This window comes from Crinia signifera, chromosome 8 (genome assembly GCF_055691185.1).
Source record: "Crinia signifera chromosome 8, ASM5569118v1, whole genome shotgun sequence".
Lineage (NCBI taxonomy): Eukaryota > Metazoa > Chordata > Amphibia > Anura > Myobatrachidae > Crinia > Crinia signifera.
Window position 1 is genome coordinate 121,440,300 of NC_139224.1, and position 21,830 is coordinate 121,462,129.

Consider the following 21,830-nt stretch of genomic DNA (forward strand, 5'->3'; position numbering starts at 1 on the left):
CATATGGCCCAAAAAACAATGTTGACCTTTTGACTCTCGACCTTGCCCATGTTGACCTAATGACCTGTCGACCTAGACCCATGTCGACCATTCTGCATTTCGACCTAATGGTGTCGGCCCAATGCTTGTTGACCTAATGACCGTGTCCCAAATGACACATACATTTGGCATAGAAAATCCTTTGGGTTACTACTTTGTTATCAAATGGAAATAGAAAGTGTCATCTCTGCACAGAATATCTTAGGTCTGTATGTTTCCGTGACTATAGTGTTACATGTTCTCTCTATTGTACTTTACAAAACACAGAATAGCCCAAATGACAGGAATTATTCCTTTCAGTGAGCATTAGGTTTTATTTGTGCCCACTGTGCAGCCGTGGTACCTCACAGAATGCTATTTACTAATCATCATGATGATGATGTTGTTTGCATGTTTTTCAGTCCTTATTTGTTGCTGAACTCCTCAGTTTACAATGCAGCTGTTAGAATTGTACTCCATTATTCAGTTTCTTTGTTATAACTAACTGAATTCTATTATAAATGTGGAGTGAATAAGCTGCAGGGTAGGATGGATGTGCTGCAATATGAAAGGAGAAAGTGCATCGATTTGTACAAGTGCAATGTCACCATTGGCAGCACAAACCTTATTCCCGCCCCCATCACTGGGAACGGCAGCCTGTCAGACACGTGCCACTGACCTCTGTCTCAGGCGTGAGGGCAGCAGAGAGCAGTAATGGGCTTCTGTCACATGGTATTTATTCCCACCAGCAATAATAATATGGTGGTCAGTAGTGCTGCTGAAGGCTGATGAATTGTAAACGTGTCCCATAGTTGCACCTGCTTTTCTCATTTTCCACTGTATGTCAGCTATTGTGAGCCCTGTTCAAGGATTACGCTGCAAGTGACTATAAAAAGCTAGAAAGAGGTGTATATCTTCCTCCTGTGGGTCTGATGTATAGTATGTGTTTGCTTTCTATGTTTACAATAGTATACGCCCTGGTTGTATTGCGTTTGTGGAGTTTTTACTATGTGCAGTATGTTGGGTAACTGCAAGTCTACTACAGGGCATGTGACGGTGATGAGAGTACATCTTTGTGTACAGGTGTAATGGTTCCTGTGTGTGCTCAGGTGTGATGCTGAGGGGTGTATGGGAAGGTGCCCCTATATTACGAGTCTTTATGGAGCAGGATTAGGAATCCATTTGGCAGCAGTTACTGAACGTGATTGCAGAACAGTGAGGCCAATAGAGACAGGACTGTGGCAGTCTCCAATGTATTTGTGCCCCCAGCCTCTACAGTAATCCACCTTCAACAGCAGTGCTCCCCAAACTCTGTGCTCAACTCACCCTAACAGTCCAGGTCATACTTGCCTATTGTCCTGCAATTTGACAAACACTCACAATTTTGTGGGTAGTCCCCTGCACCCACAGAAGTGTAGCCAGATCTGCATCACCCCCCCTCCTCCTTCCGGAAGGATAAGGAGATTATACAGGGAATTTCAGCTGTATAGAGGGGGCAAGTCCTAAATGATGTGACCCACAAAATGTGGGTGAGGCCCAATTATGTGACAGCCTGTCCCCACCCCCAGAGTGACCTTCATTCAGCATCTCCTCTACTGGCCTTCTCCTGGAGACGAGACCTTAAAAGTAGGCAACTATGGTGCAGGTTTTAAAGCTATCCATAGTTGGTTTGTGCCTTGATTTAATTTTCTGTGCTCAAGCATGGATATCCTGAAAACCTGGACTGTAAGTGTACCTTGAGGACAGAGTCTTAGAACCACTGATATACAGTATAAAATGTGTCTTTTTTTAACTGCTAAAACAAAGTACGCTTAAGGGCTGCTCTATTACTTTATTACAAAATGGCTATTTTCGAGATGTCGCTGGTACAGCTAAAGCTTCAGCTAATGAATAAGAACCTATAATGCTGTACCTCAATCTCTCTGCGAAAGTAGCTTAGTACCTATAAAGCTATACCCCTATCTCTCTGTGAGAGTAGCTTAGCACCTATAAAGCTGTACCCCTATCTCTCTGCGAGAGTAGCTTAGCACCTATAAAGCTGTACCCCTATCTCTCTGTGAGAGTAGCTTAGCACCTATAAAGCTGTACCCCTATCTCTCTGCGAGAGTAGCTTAGCACCTATAAAGCTGTACCCCTATCTCTCTGTGAGAGTAGCTTAGCACCTATAAAGCTGTACCCCTATCTCTCTGCGAGAGTAGCTTAGCACCTATAAAGCTGTACCCCTATCTCTCTGCGAGAGTAGCTTAGCACCTATAAAGCTATACCCCTATCTCTCTGTGAGAGTAGCTTAGCACCTATAAAGCTATACCCCTATCTCTCTGTGAGAGTAGCTTAGTGCCTATAAAGCTGTACCCCAATCTCTCTGTGAGAGTAGCTGAGCACCTATAAAGCTATACCCCTATCTCTCTGCGAGAGTAGCTTAGGGCCCATAAAGCTATACCCCTATCTCTGCGAGAGTAGCTTAGGGCCCATAAAGCTATACCCCTATCTCTGCGAGAGTAGCTTAGGGCCCATAAAGCTGTACCCCTATCTCTCTGCGAGATTATCTTAGGGCCCATAAAACTACACCCCTATCTCTCTGCAAGATTAGTTTAGGGCCCATAAAGCTACACCCCTATATCTCTGTGAGAGTAGCTTAGGGCCTATAAAGCTGTACCCCTATCTCTCTGCGAGAGTAGCTTAGGACCTATAAAGCTATACCCTATCTCTCTGCGAGATTAGGTTAGGGCCCATAAAGCTACACCCCTATCTCTCTGCGAGATTAGTTTAGGGCCCATAAAGCTACACCCCTATATCTCTGTGAGAGTAGGTTAGGGCCTATAAAGCTATACCCCTATCTCTCTGCGAGAGTAGCTTAAGGCCTATTAAGCTGTACCCCAATCTCTCTGCGAGATTAGTTTAGGGCCTATAAAGGTATACCCCTATCTCTCTGCGAGAGTAGCTTAGGGCCTATAAAGCTATACCCCTATCTCTCTGCGAGAGTAGCTTAGCACCTATAAAGCTGTACCCCTATCTCTCTGTGAGAGTAGCTTAGTACCTACAGTATGAAGCTATACCCCTATCTCTCTGGGAGAGTAGCTTAGTACCTACAGTATGAAGCTATACCCCTATCTCTCTGGGAGAGTAGCTTAGTACCTACAGTATGAAGCTAAACCCCTATCTCTCTGGGAGAGTAGCTTAGTACCTACAGTATGAAGCTATACCCCTATCTCTCTGGGAGAGTAGCTTAGTACCTACAGTATGAAGCTATACCCCTATCTCTCTGGGAGAGTAGCTTAGCACCTACAGTATGAAGCTATACCCCTACCTCTCTGGGAGAGTAGCTTAGTACCCACAGTATGAAGCTATACCCCTAACTCTCTGTGAGAGTGGCTTGTTACTTAACCAAACAATATATACTCTTTGGTGAAGTGGCTCTGTGTTCTTTCTTCCTGTTACTGTGCAGTTATGTGTGAGCATGAACTCACAGAAAGCGTGTCCTTCTCCCTGCAGGTATCGGAGAGCCTGGTGAGGAGGGATGGCGATTTTCTCATCAGGGATTCCTTGTCCAGCCCTGGAAATTTTGTGCTTACCTGTCAGTGGAAAAACCTCTCCCAGCATTTCAAAATAAATAAAGTAGTCATCCGGCTCAATGAAGCTTACAGTCGCGTTCAGTACCAGTTTGAACATGAAAGCTTTGACAATGTCCCCGCATTGGTGAGGTATTACGTGGGGAACCGCAAGGCGGTGTCACAGCAAAGCGGATCCATCATTTTTCAGCCTATTAATAGGACGGTTCCACTGAGATGTATAGAAGAGAAGTATGGGACCTCTCCTGTAAGACGCCTGGAGCTGGGAGCACTGGAAGGAAGAGAGATTCCAAAAAGGCTGAGCCTGAATATAGGCCATGGGCCCGGCTTGTCACACGAGCCCAGTCTGATCCGGGGCAATCTCCTAAGGTGTGTGGCTTATAGACCAGTCATGGGACTGAGGGAGGAGATGGACGTGTATCTAATACCACATAGTTCATCCTTCTCTATACCAAAATATGCAGAGAATTATATATATGGTACTTGTTTCATAGCACGGCCACAATCGCATTGATCTTGTGCCCTTAATAGTGGTATGCGATGGCCCCCGACGCGATGGACCCGATTTCCCATTGAAATGCATTGAAAAGTAAAAAAATCGTGTCGGTCGCGTCGCCACCCCACGATCAACGTGAACCCGAAGCGTGGCGAGCGGCGGCGGTACGCGTCCTACGACCTTTTCATACCCCCACTATCCACGTCGGCGTGGAGTTGAGAATAGAATAGTGTGGCGAGAGCAGCGAGCCCCCGAGCCCGAAGCGTGGCGAGCGCAGCGAGCCCCGCGGATACCTTCACAGGTAAACGCGTCCCTTTGCGGGCTTCACAGGTGTCTGCGTCGCCACGGACACCTGTGAAGCCCGCGAGGGGACGCGTATAACTGTGAAGGTATCCGCGTCCCCTCGCGGGGCTCGCTGAGCTCGCCACGCTTCGGGCTCGGTGGCTCGCTGTGCTCGCCACACTATTCTATTCTCAACTAAACGCCGACGTGGATAGTGGGGGTATGAAAAGGTCGTAGGACGCGTACCGCCGCCCCTCGCGGGCTCGCTGCGCTCGGCATGCTTCGGGTTCACGTTGATCGTGGGGTGGCGTTAACTACTTTTGGGGGGCCATTTCACTGTTCAGGGGTGTTTTGGGGGGTTTCTGGACCATTTAACATTGTTCCCTGTTGATTTGGGTAAATTGAGGCATTTAACATTGTTCCCTATGGGAAATCGGGGCCATCGCGTCGGGACCATCGCATGCGATTTTTTTAGCACGCATACGATGCGACCGATCCGATTTTTTTACCTGCGATGCCCCCGATAAGAATTGGTGTGGCCGTGCTAGGAAACAAGTACTATATAGAGAGAGAGAGACCAGGGGACCGGCACTCTGCAATACTGTAAAACACTTCAGCCGGGGTGCAGGCACGTAGCCGGGGTGCAGGCACGTAGATAAATAGAATAGCGGGGGTAGATTTGCGGCACTCACGCAGACTTCCAAATAATCACACAACACAGATGATGCGGATTCGGATCCGCATCATCTGTGTTGTGTGATTATTTGGAAGTCCGCGTGAGTGCCGCGAATCTACCCCCGCTATATATATATATATATATATATATATTACACAACACAATAGTGTCTTCAGCGCCCTTAGTTTGTAATGTCCATACAATATAATACACATTAATAATATAGTAATATAATGATTTAAAATAATTAGATACACTTCATAGGTGGTTCTTTTGAAGACATTTTTATTTTATTTTTCAAAAACGTGATCAATACCCAACGCGTTTTGCCTCGATAAGAAGCTTCATCAGGGGTTTGTGATCTATAAAAATATAGTATACATAAAAATCACATTTTGGACATTACATAATTAGAACATTACATATTTATAAAAGTACATACTTAATTATAAAACATATATATATATATATATACAAATTTATACATAAAATTATACATAAAATTATAGTGACAATGATACTGGTATACAGATGGAAGGGACAGACTTATATTAATGAATTTTTAATGAATTTTTGAATATATACCAGTATCATTGTCGCTATAATTTTATGTATAATTTTATGTATAAATTTGTATATATATATGTTTTATAATTAAGTATGAACTTTTATAAATATGTAATGTTCTAATTATGTAATGTCCAAAATGTGATTTTTATGTGTACTATATTTTTATAGATCACAAACCCCTGATGAAGCTTCTTATCGAGGCGAAACGCGTTGGGTATTGATCACGTTTTTGAAAAATAAAAAAAAAAATTCTTCAAAAGAACCACCTATGAAGTGTATCTAATTATTTTAAATCATTATATTACTATATTATTAATGTGTATTATATTGTATGGACATTACAAACTAAGGGCGCTGAAGACACTATTGTGTTGTGTATTGTAGGTATTTTCAGTCCCAGCTAGTAGGGGTCTGAGTGTCAACAGCGACCAATTTAGTAAATTGGAATTAAATAGCGCAATTTTATATATATATATATTCTGTATTTTTAGCACTGTTTCCAATTTGAATATCTTTGAGTAACTGGTACCAAACATTTACCTTTTCTCCACTTTGATCTATCAAATTAAATGTGAATAGCAAAGCCACACATACAAAATATGTCACATATAGGGCCGTATTCAATGCGGCTGGCGAGGGGGTTTAATGGTGGAGATCGCCGAAAACAAGCGATCCTTGCCTTTAAACCCCCGTGCCGGTCGCTCACCCTATTCTACGTTCCGGGGGAAGCCTCGCTGTCACAGGATGCTGAGGATTCCCCCAAACAGCGAGGCTTGTGGCTAATTCAGGGAGCGCACTGCATTTCGCCGTGAGCCTTGCTGTTTTAACGGGCGCACACGCGGTTTCCACGTCACTGTAAAAACCCAGCGAGGTGGAAACGGCGCGTGCAGGGTGGTCAGTGAATACTGAACCTGCGAGCTGTGACAGTGAGCAGTCAGCACTGCTCGCCATCACAGCTCACAAAAGTCACAGAATACACCCCATAATGATCGGTGCTTTACAGACCTTACCAGACAATAGGTTTCAGATGAAACGCTTTTCAGATTGGATTATCCTCATTCTAGTCCTGCAAAAGATGCAAAACATATTCTGACTGTTCAGTTATTTCTCCATACTGTAGTTTTCCTTTTAAAGAACACAGATAGATACTTTGTAACATTTAGTACAATGTGTCTTGTCCTTGGCCAATGTTTGGCTTATAGCAGTACAGTAATATGTGATATGATCCATGTTCCAATTTTCTTACAATGTCATTTTTATCTTCTTTAAATGTAATATATTCTCCCATCAGAACTAAAGGGAAGAGTGGCAGCCACCCAGCTTGTCTGGATAACATGCAGGAAAAGAGACGGCCGCTGAATTCACACCAGTCAGAAAGCTACCTGCCGCTAGGTAACCCTTATGCTATTTATTCACACACCCTGTACTCAATCTGTAATCACTGCTGCTCCTTTCTGGAATCACATCATTAATATTTATTTGATATTGTTTATTTGGTAGGTAGCAGACAGCCCTACTTATCCCCAGGAACTGATGGAAGGCTGACGCCCAGGCCACATGTATTCAGGACAGGAAGTGAACCGACTCTTAGCCCAACAGAAATTCGGAGGTTCAGCTCCGAGACTCCACCTATGGAAGCATTGAGGGGATCAGACAGTCAGCTGTGCGCTAGACCTCCTCCAAAACCCAGCAAGGCACTGTGCATGAAGCAACAACAGTCTCCAACAGTATGGCAGAGCTCAGAGGCAAACTACTGTGAACTCCATCCTACGCCCCCAGAGGACTTCAGGTGCACAAAGACACATTCCTCTCGCAGCAGTTGTGTGGAAGGTCAGACGACGGATGAGGAGGAGGCCTTCTCTTACACTAATTCAGAAATGAGCTTCCACACATTGGATGATAATATGTCTCAGTGTTCACAGACTGAACTGGATGAGCAAGGAGACGATTTAGAGTTTATTAGGCCAGTATATGAGACGGTATCATCATTTAACCCTAAGGAGTTTGAGTCTATTCTACTCAACCCAGAGAATAAACCCTTGGAAACAGCACTGCTGAGGCGGGTCAAAGAACTTTTCACCAATAATGACCCAAGGACTATTGCCAAATACATCCTCAGAATGGACTGTAAGGTAATGTCTCTTCTTTCTCTTAACCTAAGAGGTGACAATGCTTACAAGTAAAATGCATGAAGGGCATTGCCACTCATGTAAATGGCAGCGAGCGGATTACTTGTGCAATGCAAAACCACTAAATTGTGTGGCAGTGATGGGATCCTGAATGATCTACAATATCTGGTACTTGTTTCCTAGCTCGGCGCCCATGATATTCAGTCGTATGGCATCTTATGCATTGTATCGCATCGCATGCCATATACCCGCATGCAATGCGATACAATTTTAAATTATATAAGCACCCTAATGGGTGTTTTCAATGTTAAATGGCCCCCCTATAAAATGTTTAATTGTATAAGCACCCTAATGAGTGCTTACAATTTTAAATGCACCCCCAAGCCACCCCCACTATCAACGCCAACCCGAAGCGTGGCGAGCGCAGCGGTACGCTTCTTCCAACCTTTTCATACCCCCACTATCCACGTTGGCGTGGAGTTGATTTTATATAGTGTGGCGAGCGGCCGCGTATTACTTTACATGTATTCCGCGGGGCTCTCTGTGGCACTATCTAAAATCAACTCCACGCCGACGTGGATGGTGGGGGTATGAAAAGGTCGGAGGACGCGTACCGCCGCCCCCTCGCGGCGCTCGCCACGCTTCGGGTTGGTGTTGATAGTGGGGGGTGGCGTGGGGGTGCTTTTAACATTGTAAGCACCTATTACGGTGCTTATACAATTAATAATCTTATAGGGGGCCCATTTAACATAAAAAAAAACCATTAGGGTGCTTATACAATTTTAAATTGTGTTCCATTGTATATGGCATACAATGCGATGGTATACAATTTAAAATTCGGCTGCCATCACGTAACATCGCATCGCATCGAAAACCATTGTATGGCTTATGGTATGCGATGGGCGCCGTGCTAGGAAACAAGTACCCAATATCCTTTGGGGGGGGGAATGGCATTCCACAACCTGCTATGGTGAGGTGGAACTAGTTCAACCACCACTTTGGTCCTGCACAGTAGTTCTAACAGAAAAGCATTATCCCCCTCCTCATGGGGATGGGGAGGGGGATATTTAGGTGGAAGAGGGAAAATAGCTCACCTACCCCTCCAGGACCACTCCTGAACAAAATATACAAAATAAATAGATCTCATTTTTAATTATGTTTCCCCTTAAAGCACATTTATGTACAAGGACAGTGTCTAATTGGACCTTCACCCTTAGCATAAATATCTGAACTGATGTTATAGCTTATCAGTATTGGTTGCTCATGCCTCTGCTTGGCATTAATCTGTGATGAGAGTAAACAGAAAGCCGTTGGGAAGAGTTTTGCCCGCAGGTGGCTGCTCTGATTATAACGCAGTTAATGGGACTGGTCTGGTACTGTGGAGCATAGGTGCCGATTTATGTTTTTGCTGGTGGGCGCTCAAGTTAAAACTATAGGGGAGTGGCTTCATGGGGAAGGGGCGTGGCCACAAAATAATACCAATTTATATTACGCAGCACACTTGTCTTCAGCCAGCTGCCAGGCTACTCTAGCCTGTAGGTACACAATACAGACATGATTTGTTAACAATGAAGTAATCACTGAGCTTGTGAGCTGGTTTATCTTTATTCAATAGTGCTGAGAGGAAAACTAAAAACCACTTTGTAAATGTGCAAATCTGTGGCCTCAAGCGAATCATAATATATATATGCAGGTCGTTAGTTCGACAGGTCATTAGTCCAACAGTCAAAAGGTCGACATTGGGTTTTTCACTGTTTTTGTTCCGACAGGCGGTATTTTATGCCCTACCATCCACTAGGGCAGTGTTTTTCAACCACTGTGCCTTGTCACACTAGTGTGCCTTGAGCTGTTCTCAAGTGTGCCCCCACATCTGGAGATGCCCAAACCAGTTTACAGCCAGCACCAGTTCAACTGTTATTTACTGGTCTCTTCTTTTCATGTAAAGGGCCAATGTATTTTATTTTTGTTTCCTGTGTGGACCAGTGTGACTGTTTTTTATATGGGAGCCAATAGGCTTGTTTTTTTCCTGTGGGGGCCAGTGTGTTTTGTCCTGTGGGAATCTCATGGTGTGCCTTGGCAATTTTAAAATCTTATTTAGTGTGCCGCAAGGTAATAAGGTTGAAAATCACTGCACTAGGGCGTGGTGGGAGAATAAAATAGTGTGCCGAGCGCACCGTGCCCGATGCATTGTGAGCGATGCGGTGCACTTGAACCTGTGTCCATGTCAACTGTGTTGACATTCAGTTAAAAAAAGAGTGAAAAATCCCATGTTGACCTTTTGACTGTCGACCTTTTGTCTGTTGAACTAACGACCTGTCGAACTATGACATTTCGACCTAGAACCATGTCGACCTTTTCCCATGTCGACCTAATGACAGTCGACCATCATGCTGTAGACCAAATGATCCCAACCCGTCTGGGACTGGGTAAGCTCAGCTACTGCTGCCGCCTTCAGACTGGGCTCCCTCCAGATCTCCTCGCAGGCTGCAGCAGGTGGCAGGCCAGGCGCGCTGTGTGACTGACGCGTCACGTGTGTGGAGGAGAGAGAGCAGGGAGGGGGAGGAAGTTGGCATCGGCGAAGGCGCCAGGCGGGTCAGCATCACGTAGGATGGAAGTGTATTATAGTAGGGTGGCCACGGCGGGTATGATTTTTTTTTTATCAACTACAGATTCTGCAGTGCTGCAGTGGCCAGCGGGGTTTCGGGGGCGGCCGCCCGTTGGTGCTCAAGCCCTTCAGCACCCACAGATTCAGAGCCTATTCTGTGGAGATCATTCTGCTTTGTGTTGGTTTTTTAAATCAGTGACTGATAAATAAGGGCTGTTCCCTCATTCTAGGTAATCTCTGAAATAACAGGGCCCACAAGAGTAGCAGTAACACAAGAGCACTTATAGCTTTTATCTCCCCAACAATTTGACTTTAAGATGATTAAAGAAAATATAAATTTTAGCTTAAAAAAATAAATAAAAAAGAATAGAAAATAACCTACAATAAATATCATTATAAACACTGCCGCCGCCTCCATAGTGTGAACGGGAAATGGGCCGGTCAACCTGTTTAACCCGTTCACATCGCCAAGCAACAAACCGGTAAGAACTCTGCTTTTTGTACCGGTTCGTATTACCGTGTTGCTACACATTTAAGGGATATGGTAACCCCTTTCACATCGCACTTATTACTGGGTCAAAACGGATTGTACAGTACCTGGTAATTAGTTGGGGGTGGGGGTGGGGGGGGGGGGGAGGAATTCCTTGCCACTCTATTCCACCTTGCTCCGCCATTTTCAGACAGACAGTCTAGGCTGGTTTATTTATAGTAACACATGCATTTTATTTTTATTATTACATTTTTCAGTTTGTATTTATTTTTTATACCTAATCCCATAAAGAAGCCAGCACTTTTTATCCCATTTGTATTAACAGCGGGATTGTGGTTTACAGACCAATGGACATGAACCGGGGGTTTTGAAAAGCCATACAACTCTTACCTAGTATTTTGTTTTGGTCACCCAAGTCACTGGATATGGCCATTGTTTTCTACATGACAGCCAATCCGTAGCTTAGTAAATGTAACCCATAGTATTTAAATTGATTGTGCTTCTTTAAACCTTTTCATATAGGAACAGTTTTACATTAATGATGTTACTTTGTAGGTTGTCACATGACTCTTCTCACCCAAATCAAATATACTTTCTAAAATTAGTTCCAGAGAAGAATGGAGTATAAATTTGTTATCATATTGTCAATATCCCTCTTCCTGACCACAGACGTATGCACTTTCAGGTTGCCAGGATACTGGATGTTTCACCAGAGATGGGAAGGAACATGGGAGTGAGCTGTGGACTAGAACTGATCACACTGCCCTATGGGCACCAACTGCGCCTAGACTTAATTGAAAGGTAACCATCCTCATCAGTAGTTATATAGCTGTGTGCGGAGTCTGCTGGATAGTTGCGCCTGTTGCTGAAGACGGGGGCAACAAACACAGAGACAGAACATATCCTATCTAAAACACCCAGTGGTAACGTTGCTGTACATGTTTAAAATGGGGTCTGTGATTGGACTGGAGCCCAGGGCCATCCTAACATCCAGGTACATAGAGAACCAGCTGAAGAGACTGCACATGATAGCAGGAGGGGCAAGTTAGGATTGGTGGAAAATTGTGGCCTATTTCTCTCCCAAAGGGGTTGTACAATAGAATAGATTCTGGTACCAGCGTTTTATACTGTATATTGGACATATCAATAAGCTAGCTAACCTTTATATAAATATATATCCTATTGTAATACATGTATCTACCAGTGTATCTTCTTGGGTTACTGTAATGCATGCCAAGCCACTGGGTCTACCATAGTAATGGGAAGCAAGATAAGGTGCTGGTAAAGGAAAAAGTAGAAACCGATGCTGAAATTCAGCCCAAAGTTCCCACAGGAAGTAATACCGTAATACAGCACTGACCAATGAATCCATATTATTAGGCCAGCAATTAGTTTCCTACAAATTGTGGATTTTGAAATTGCATATGGCACTGTTCCACGCAAGGTGCATTCCCATGTCAGGGAGGAAGCCCCATAATACTAGGGATGAAATGTAATAGGGTGAGAGAATCAGAGAGTGAGAGATTTGGGAAAAAATCTCCAGTATTTTTAAAGCGTCAATCATTGACATTTTAAAATCAAACTGGTTTTGCAGTGTAAATGATTGCCGCTATAAAACCTGGAGATTTCTAACCAAATCTCTCACTGTCTGATTCTCTCATCCTATTACATTTTACCCCAGGTGTGCAACTAGACCTAGGGGGGCCAGAGGCCAGAAGACCTCTAGCTCTAAATCACTGGTGGGGAAATAAAGTCCAAGCATGTCCAAGTAATATATTGCCAAAGGTTGTATGAGGCTTCTATAATATAATGTTTAATTGTAGCATATTGATATTCCAGACATACCACCATGGCCATAGGCATCGCTGTGGATATTTTGGGATGCACAGGAAATCTGGAAGAGCGTGTGGCCACTTTGAACAAGATCATCCAACTTGCAGTAGAGCTGAAGGATCTGGGAGACTACTTTGCATTTTCTTCCATCATGAAAGCGCTGAAAATGCCTCAGGTATGAAGTGCGATCTAAAAATTGGGTGTGTTGTATAAAATCAAAGCTGTAGCTCTTTTCAAGAAGGTTTATTGTACTTCCTGACACTTCACCAGCCTCATTCACTGGCATATCTATAATAGGTGTATTGCACACAGGCTCCGGATGGTTGCGGATGAAAAGCAGACACTGCCGGTAGAAACAGCTGATTGCCGGGGGAAGCCGCTGGTCATAGAAGCATGCTTCTGTGACCAGAAGCAAAAAAATTGTATAGGAAAGGAATCTCACTGTGTGTACACACCATTAGAAATTAAGCACACATGGGCCCATGTGTATACCCCCGGCCACGGGCCGCACAGCTCGCATAGCACACATTGCTGGTGCCCTGCATGCTGAGCGATCCATGCGTCTGCACAGCTCCCCGCGTGTATGGGGCTTAGGACAAAGAGTATAGCTCAGTGGTTCCCAAACTTTTTTTGCATCACGGCTCCCTAGATTACTAGAATGTTTGTCACGGCGGCCCTATGTGCAAAGTTTGCTAGCGAGGTTTTTTAATAAGAATATTAAATTAAATAAGTTGTGCTTATGTGTCATCCTTAGGTCCAGTTACGTGGCGAGGGACAGGATTCACTTCTGTTTATCCACATATTTTAAAACTGGAAGCCACAAGCACTGATTTTGCCTATTACATTGACCATAAATAATTTGAATCGGTTCAGGACCACCAAACTGAGGCACCCCTGCAAGTGCTCCGAGGCACCCCAGTGAGCCTAGGCGCACAGTTTGGGAACCACTGGTATAGCTTACCTTTGTGTAGGAGGTAATTTTGGGATTGTCCTGTATGTTTCACCCATTAGACTAAATCCATACCTCCCAACATGACCCTCTCTAGGCGGAACACAATGTTCTGTTCCTGGACTTTCCTGTTAATGTATTTCATTTAAAACAAGTGATGGCAATCTTAAATTAAAACGGTCCAAAAACAGAGCATTGTGTCCCTCCTGCAATGGGTCATGTGGGAGGTATGTAAATCACTTTTGAATGGCTGAAACACATAGGGATATCAGTGTTCATTCTCGCACACTGCAGCTTCCAAAACCCATGCAGTTCTTCTTTCCTGCCTGGGGAGTCGCTCGGCCGTGGTGCTATTCTGCATGTCAGTGCTGAAATACAGACCACTCTGTACAGCAGAATGTGACACCCCTGGCAGGGAGGAGGAAGCACACAGGTTTTGGAAGATGCAGGATGCTAGAATTAACACTTCTGTATTATATGACACTAATGTCATATTTTGATGTATTGCTGTAATCATCTGGATGCTTTAATAATTGAAGAATACAATTATATTTTAAAACAATAATGGTAGACCTTGCCCCTACCTATACCAGTGTTTCCCACTTCCAGGGCATATGTCACACATATCCTTCCTATCACTATTAAAATAATTAGCTCTACCTGTAGATATTGTAAATTGTCAGCCAGCATTGAATAAACCTGTGCATCAACTAGGAGACCTGATGAACCTGAAATGTTAGGGGTCCATGAGGCCTGAGTTGGGGAGAGCACTGATGTATACTGACCGTGACGAGGGCCCAGTGCACTGAGCAAATGACTCCCCTCTCGCTCAGCCCTGCAAGAGGAGCACAAGTGGGATGTGTGGGAACAGAGCGTTATGTATGGGGGGGGACTAGCCCAGACACAGGCAACTGCACAGGGGGTAACTGGTGTGTTTCACATCTATACAGATTACAAGGCTGGAGCACACGTGGACCATTCTGAGGCACCAGTACACGCAGACTGCAATCACTTATGAAAAACAGCTTAAGCCGTTTAGCAAAGTTTTGCTCGAAGGTTCAGGTAAGAAACGAATCCATCGCCTTATGGGAGAGAGGGATCATTCATGGTACAATAAACCTCATGAAGAGTGCTGCCATGTCAGGGTGCGCTGCAGCTAAAGCACAGGGACACTTCCAATGCTTCCACTTGTAAAACACCAAACTGTAAACACTATAAAAGCAGAGCAAGATTTCAGAACAAGGTGGAGCACCTGGTAACGTGACCAGAGCCCAACGTGCCAGTCACAGATCAGTTGGTTCCCCTGAACGGAAAGAATGAAAGCAAGTGTCTGATTGCAGCACTTTACTTGGTTCCCTGTAAAAGGTGGCCATGTACTTGTGCGATGTCTTGCAGCTGCCAGGGCTGGATTTCCCACTAGGCCCGTGAGGCACCGGCCTATGGGCGGCACCTGCGGGGGGCAACAAGCAGTGGCGTTATTTTCTTTTGTCACTTTTTTTTTTTAATTCTTTTGCGCCGCGAGGGATTTGGAAGTGCCGCCCCCTCCCCCAGCTGTGCGTCTGTGCACCAGCACCAGGGATCACCAGCGCTGGGGAGAGGCAGCTCTGTAATGTCAGTGACAGGGAGCTTTGTGCTTCCGGCGCTGGGAATAGAGTGAAGCTGAACAGCGGGCGCTGGGGAGAGGCAGTCCGACATTTGTGATCTGTGTGGCATTGGGTATCGACTGCTGCTGAAGACCCAGCGTAGGGGGATGCTGCCCTGCGATGCAGGATAGAGGGAGCTTTGTGCTGCCAGGAATCGAGAGCTGAAGGAACTGCAGCCCTGCGCTGCTGAAGGTACCTACCTCCCTATATTAGGTTGGAGGTTAGGGGGGCAAAAAATGTGGTGCCTAGGGGCGGTGTGGCACTTAAATATGGCCCTGGGAGCAGCGTATGTCCATCCGATCTTCCTGGAGCCAGGATTTCATGTGACCCCGTTCCCCGCCTCCGGGAGGGGCCATACACGATCAACAATGACTAGATTGACCATGCTCAGTTGAACATGTGTAGTTAGACACCTGCATCTAGATCGATAGTAACGGAGTTAGATGAAATCGTTAGGTGCCGGGAGCGCAGTCAGCGGTGACATGGTTGACGTGAGTTTTTCATGTAAATAGACTATCTATAGGCGTCTAACCAGACCGGTTTTTACTAAGGCCATAACATGGTCGATATAGACCGCGTCGATCCACTATACCAGGGCTCGGCAACACCGGCCCTCCAGATGTTGATGAACTACACATCCCAGCATGCCTTGCATCAGTTTCAGCATGGCCACATAGCAAAACTAATGAAAAGCATCCTGGGATGTGTAGTTCATTAACATCTGGAGGGCCGGTGTTGCCCAGCCCTGCACTATACTATGGGTCTTCAAACTGTGGCCCTCCAGATGTTGTGGAACTACATGTCCCAGCATGCCCTGACAGTTTTGGCATGCTCTTATAGGAAAGAATGTGGCAATGCATGTTGGAACATATAGTTTCACAACATCTGCAGGGCCACAGTTTGAACACCCATGCACTATACCAGGCACGTCCAACGTTGTCCCTCTAGATGTTTTGAAACTACACATCCCAGCATGCTTTGCAATACCTTTAGCATTCTCTAATAGCAAATCTGTGGCAAAGCATGCTGGGATGTGTAGTTTCACATCTGGAGGGCCGACGTTGGACATGTCTGCAGTATACTATAACCGTGCAGCACATATGATCTCTGGATCCGATGCGCATTGTATCTGATGTCAAAACACAGTTGTAATCTGATCCATCAGCATCGGATGAAAATAGGCCCAATCGGACCTTAAGTTATGCAGTGTGGATCATAGTCGACAGTCAATAGATCAACCACTATAGGTAGACAGGCAAAAGGATGCCACATGAAAAAATGTTGACATGCATTAGGTCAATATGGGCAAAAAGTTAACACAAGAAACAGGTCGACATGAAAGGGGGTGACATTAGCTTTTTGGGTGTCTATGTTGACATGGACCCATATAAGTGTACTGCTTCGCTCACCATGCTTCGGCCACGGTGCCTCACTGCCCTTGGCACACTATTATAGTCTCACTCTCTGCGCACTTGAAAACTTTTTTTTTTTTTTTAAACTCATGTTGGTCATTAACCGCATCCTGGAGTATTGATACACACAGTGTAAGCCATTAATACCATATTGCACAATTGCCTACCATTCTGACTACTATCAATGAACACACTGAGCTCTAGTGCCCCCTTGTTACAGCAGCCTGTTACTGCGCCTTCACACTCTTGCCAAAATGTAATGTTAAGTCACTACCTGAAGTAACTTTGCATTTCATTGAATTAACATATGTTGTCTTCTACTCTAGGAATAGTATTTGCCGTGCAGGAGAATCTGACAGTCCCATTACTAATGCCCATAATAATGTTGCTACAACGTCAGTCTGTCGCATTTGAAGGAATGGATTGGTGGGAGAACCACGACAGAGGATGTGAAATAATGTTCAGTCATTTGGAAACTGCACGATGTATTGCCCAAAACGCAGCTTTGTATCAAAGCAATGCAGAACAGCTATTGGAAGGTAAGGGAATAATACAGCAGCAGGGACACTTACGGACATATAGAGGACATTGTTAAGGTGTGCACACACGGGACGATTTGCTGCTGCTGCTGATATAGATTTAGGTATCGGCAGGGAGGGAGGGAGAGAAGCTAGTAGAAATCAGAATCCGCTTTATTGGCCAGGTATACTTGTGTATACTCGGAATTAGATGTGGATTGCTGTGCAAAAGTACAGATATACATAACACATACAGGTATATACTAGATGTACCCTGAGAGGATGATGGACAAGTATAGGGGCGTCACAGGGCAAATATATTTGCTGACCTGCAAAGCGCCTAGGCAGCCATCCACTGTGCCACTTGGTCGTTGCGACAGCCAGATAGGCAACAGGTAAGTGGAAACAGTACAGTTATATGTTGCTATGGGGGGGGGTTGTCTTTAGCTCTCCATGGGCTACAGACCACTGTTGCTTCCCCCATACCTTCTCCCTAGGGGCTCATCTCATGGTTGTACCTGGAGCAAGTGGGGGTGGGCTCCCTTGGATTGTGGCCAGTGTTGCCGCGCCGGGGGCTTTTCCCCTTCCCGATCGTACCTCAGTCATCTGACCTCCTCTAGCTGGCTGCAGGATGGAGGCCCCCACCAGAAGTTCTATGTTTAATAGACTCTGCTGTAGTCTTTCTACGTGCAATACAAACGCCATGCATCGGTATCAAAAGCTCCCTCACACAATGCGATTTTTACTATATAGTCAAAACCATGAGGAAAAAAAATATCCAAATTCCACCATGTGCACACAGCATTGATGTTAACCACTCTTTCTTATGGTCAATATATTGAGGTGTAGCAGAAAGCATCAGTTTCACACAACATTAAAAATATATATTAAAATAGACCATCTGATCGCACTATAAACAAAACCAAACCCATAAAAAAAATTGGTTAGAAGGAATGAAAAAGAGTAGTCCATGTAGCCAAGTTATCATTCAAAGGGATTTTTTCCCCATTACTCCTATGACTATACAAGATCCAGAAATCTCATGTGAAATAGATGTTTACCTATGGGGAGAAGCCACCACGCACACACACACGCGCTGGAAAATGCATGGACGGTAACCTATGGGATTTTTAGTGTGATAAATTCCAGCCAGCGCTCCATTTCCCTACAATTATTAGCTAGACGGTGAATAGTATTCAACTAGCAACCACATAAAGCTCAACTTTATAAGCACTACTGCAACGGGGGTGGTAATGTCTGGCCTCAACCGTAATGTGATTAACAGGACAAGGCTGTTTCTGGATTTGCCAATAATCTTACTAAAAATGGAGGGTGTTTTGTTTTAGTATAAGATCTGAATTATGCACAGAAACTCATATTAACCCATTGAGTGCCAACATGTGATGTGCAAAATAAAAAGTTATATTTCCTATATAAAAGGTAAATATTATGATGAATAAATGTTTACTTGCCAATTTACACACCCAGTGGTGTAAGTTTGTCCCAGTTGCCCGGAGGTAAGATAAATATTGGTGCCTCCCAACACACACCCACCACCTTATATAAATGTATGTATGTATGTAATGGATATTATGTTTAGAATAAAGAGAGTGGGGCATCTATGGTCCTGCTAGGAGGAGGAGACAGCCACAGAAGTGATATAAATGGCTTTCAATTAACTGATTCAAACTCAGTGGAGGAGAGGTGCCCCCTTGGGAGCAGGAGCCCAGCGGCAGATGACTCTGTTGCCTCCCAGAGTTCTGCCTCTGTACACACCTAACATTCACTTGGCACTCAAAGGGTAAAAATCAGAGGGACTATAACTGTTTAAGTCAGTGGTCAGGGAACTCTGTCCTCATTACCCCACACAGTGCATGTTTTGCTGGTAACCCAGCAGGTGCACAGGTGTACTAATTACTCAGACACATTTTATAAGGTTTCAGGTGGAGTTAATTATTTCACCTGTGTTTCTGTGAGGAGACCTGCAAAACATGCACTGCGTGGGGTAATGAGGACCAAGTTCCCTGACCACTGGTTTAAGTGCTTTCTTTGGGACGTGTGGTCTTAAGGTATACCACTATTGATTGGTTGACGTGAGTTTTTCATGATCTTTATTTTGAACCGAATTGTTCATACGTTCCTATCCCAGTGGGCATAGGGATAATAAAAAACATGTGCCAAGGGCAGCAAGGCGATATACCACTAATATGTTGTCTATGTCGACAAACACACAAAAAAAAATGTATGTGGATCTTTTGCTTGTGTCGTCCTAATGCTCGTTGACCTTTTCGATGTGCTGACCAATAGTCATAGACCTTTTGACCATTAACCTAATGACCCATATCCTTCTTTGGAAGATAAAAGGTTATCCAAAAGTTTCAACACTGCCATCTTGTGGCCAGTTGAAAGATTACATTAAATCATATCCATTTATAAACACTAGTAAGCCCGCCCAAAGCATAGGAAATATATCTTTCAGAGGATATTTTGCACATCACACAAAGGTTTCTGTACATAAATTGGCTATACAATTTCCAGCAGCTGAGTACAAAGACTCGGAATCCATTGCAGATCAGTCGTCATATCAGTTCTGAGTACCTGTATGGTTGCGCAGGAAAATGCCAGTGCTATTGCAGTGGCGCATGGGATTGTAGGCCCAGTCTCAAACACCACCATTGTTTTTGAAGCTACATCCTGTTACCACCCCCAATCAGTCACTGACAAGTAATCACTGCAAGAATAAATCTTCCATGTGGCCGCTGTTACAAAACAAGCACAGCACTTGCACAGTTGCCCAATAATTCCTAAACTGCATACATCCCTGAATCAGTCCCTTTGTCCACTGCACAAAAAGGATTGCCATGTGCTCCTTGTGACACAGAACATTCTTATATAGTGAGGTTTTTTCCTGTTAAACATTCTTTGCATTGTTTCACCCGGATTTCCTCTTTCAATTATAGGTTTTAAGCCGGATGAAGAAATGAGTGAGATCTTCAGGACAGAATTTCAAATGAGACTGTTATGGGGCAGTAAAGGCGCACAAGTCAGCCAGGCTGAGAGATACCAAAAGTTTAGCCAGATTCTAACAGCCTTATCCAGAAAACTAGAACCACCTCCTCCCTAAAGTGCACCTCTGCTTATTAATATTTAAGAGACTGATTCGGAAGCTGCAATCTTTAACAGTAACATGCTGTTGATGTATGTGTACAACGTATATTATGTTTTAAAAGAAACCTATGGTTATATTAGCAAAAATGTATTTATTTATTACTATCAGTTTGATAACGGCTACTTATTATGCAATGATTAGAGTGGACAAGTACAGAAGTGTAAAGGATGTCAACGTTGGAATTCTACTAAATGATACTGCAGAAGGACAAAGCCAGTGGTGGAAATGTTTCACACACTGGCTGCACTGAAGATGTTGGGTAATGCAGCAATGTTGTACAAATGTAAAGTCAGAAGAGAGACTGTGCATAAATATTATATTGACACCTTTTCTGAAAATAAAATGTATAGAAACAAATCAAACAAGGTGAAGTGGACACTTTAGTGAAGGAGGACAATCATAGAAAGTTTTCAGTTTTTATTCCATGAAAATATTCTCAACAGAGAACACTATTCTTCAACAATGCATTTATCAAGAAGAAAAACATGTGCACATGAAACAAAATCCACTGGGGAAAACAGAAGAAAAACTTCATTAAGACAATTCACGGTCAGTTTTCAGAAGAATTCTATTTAAAACTATGGGCTTACTTAAATAGTGCAAACATCTGCAGTAACCCTTAGCAACCAGATACTTTTTTTTTTTTTTTTTAATGGTCAGACTGAAGTACTAAAACTTAATATCTGATTAGCTGCATTAAGTCACAGCACAACACCATTAAATAAGCCCCCTTGAGTGCCATAACCATATCTTTCCTTAATGATCATTATATTTGACAAAGTTCCAAATGAATGCAGAGAGTAGAATCATTAAATTAAACCAGTTTTGTATGAAAGTGTCTTTGTGGTTTATTGAACATTGCTGAATGCTTTCTGGGGTGCAATGACCTACCATCGAGATGAGCTCTGTGCGGCTGTATATATTTGTTATTTCCTATTACAGGCCTTACCAACTGCAAAGTAAATATTTTTACATAAAAAAAAAAAACTACTCTTGTAGTTTTGTCAGGATTATTTTTTTTTTCAGTATTTTTTTTCCTTTTTTTTTTATAAGTAACCCCTGTATACAATATTTATATCTAACAAAGGTTTTAAATAGCTTAACATGTATATACGGTGATAGTGGTTTGTTTTTATTTTTAAGTGAACAATTGTTTTGTCACAAAAACAAGAATATTGATAGCAAAACAAATAGAATTCTGGAGGGTGGGGTATATATATATATATATATATATATATATATATATATATATATATATATATATATATATATATATATATATATATATATATATATATATATATATATATATATATATATATATATATATATATATATATATATATTTTTTTTTTTTTTTTTCATTAATTTCCCCCAACTGTTTGCAATGAGAAGACGTCTCTGTTTTATATTCGAGGATTCAGAATAAAGAAAATAGCACTTCCGTATAACTCCTGACAACAAAGGAGGG

The 21,830-nt window shown here is 43.4% G+C and overlaps 1 protein-coding gene across 3 annotated transcripts in view; it reads left to right on the forward strand.

Annotated features, from left to right (window-relative positions):
• BCAR3 (BCAR3 adaptor protein, NSP family member) overlaps window positions 1–21,299 on the forward strand; it is a 288,114-nt gene extending 266,815 nt beyond the window's left edge. The window contains exons 11-18 of one of the 3 annotated variants that reach the window (XM_083157075.1): window positions 3,511–3,956; window positions 6,903–7,003; window positions 7,112–7,743; window positions 11,521–11,636; window positions 12,675–12,843; window positions 14,568–14,679; window positions 16,999–17,211; window positions 20,151–21,299. In XM_083157075.1, the coding sequence (XP_083013201.1) occupies window positions 3,511–3,956; window positions 6,903–7,003; window positions 7,112–7,743; window positions 11,521–11,636; window positions 12,675–12,843; window positions 14,568–14,679; window positions 16,999–17,211; window positions 20,151–20,314 (1,953 nt within the window). In that variant the 3' untranslated portion in view covers window positions 20,315–21,299. The remainder of the gene's footprint in view (window positions 1–3,510; window positions 3,957–6,902; window positions 7,004–7,111; window positions 7,744–11,520; window positions 11,637–12,674; window positions 12,844–14,567; window positions 14,680–16,998; window positions 17,212–20,150) is intronic. The other 2 variants (XM_083157074.1, XM_083157076.1) reach the window with 2 other exon arrangements.
• The last annotated feature ends 531 nt before the right edge of the window (window positions 21,300–21,830 follow it).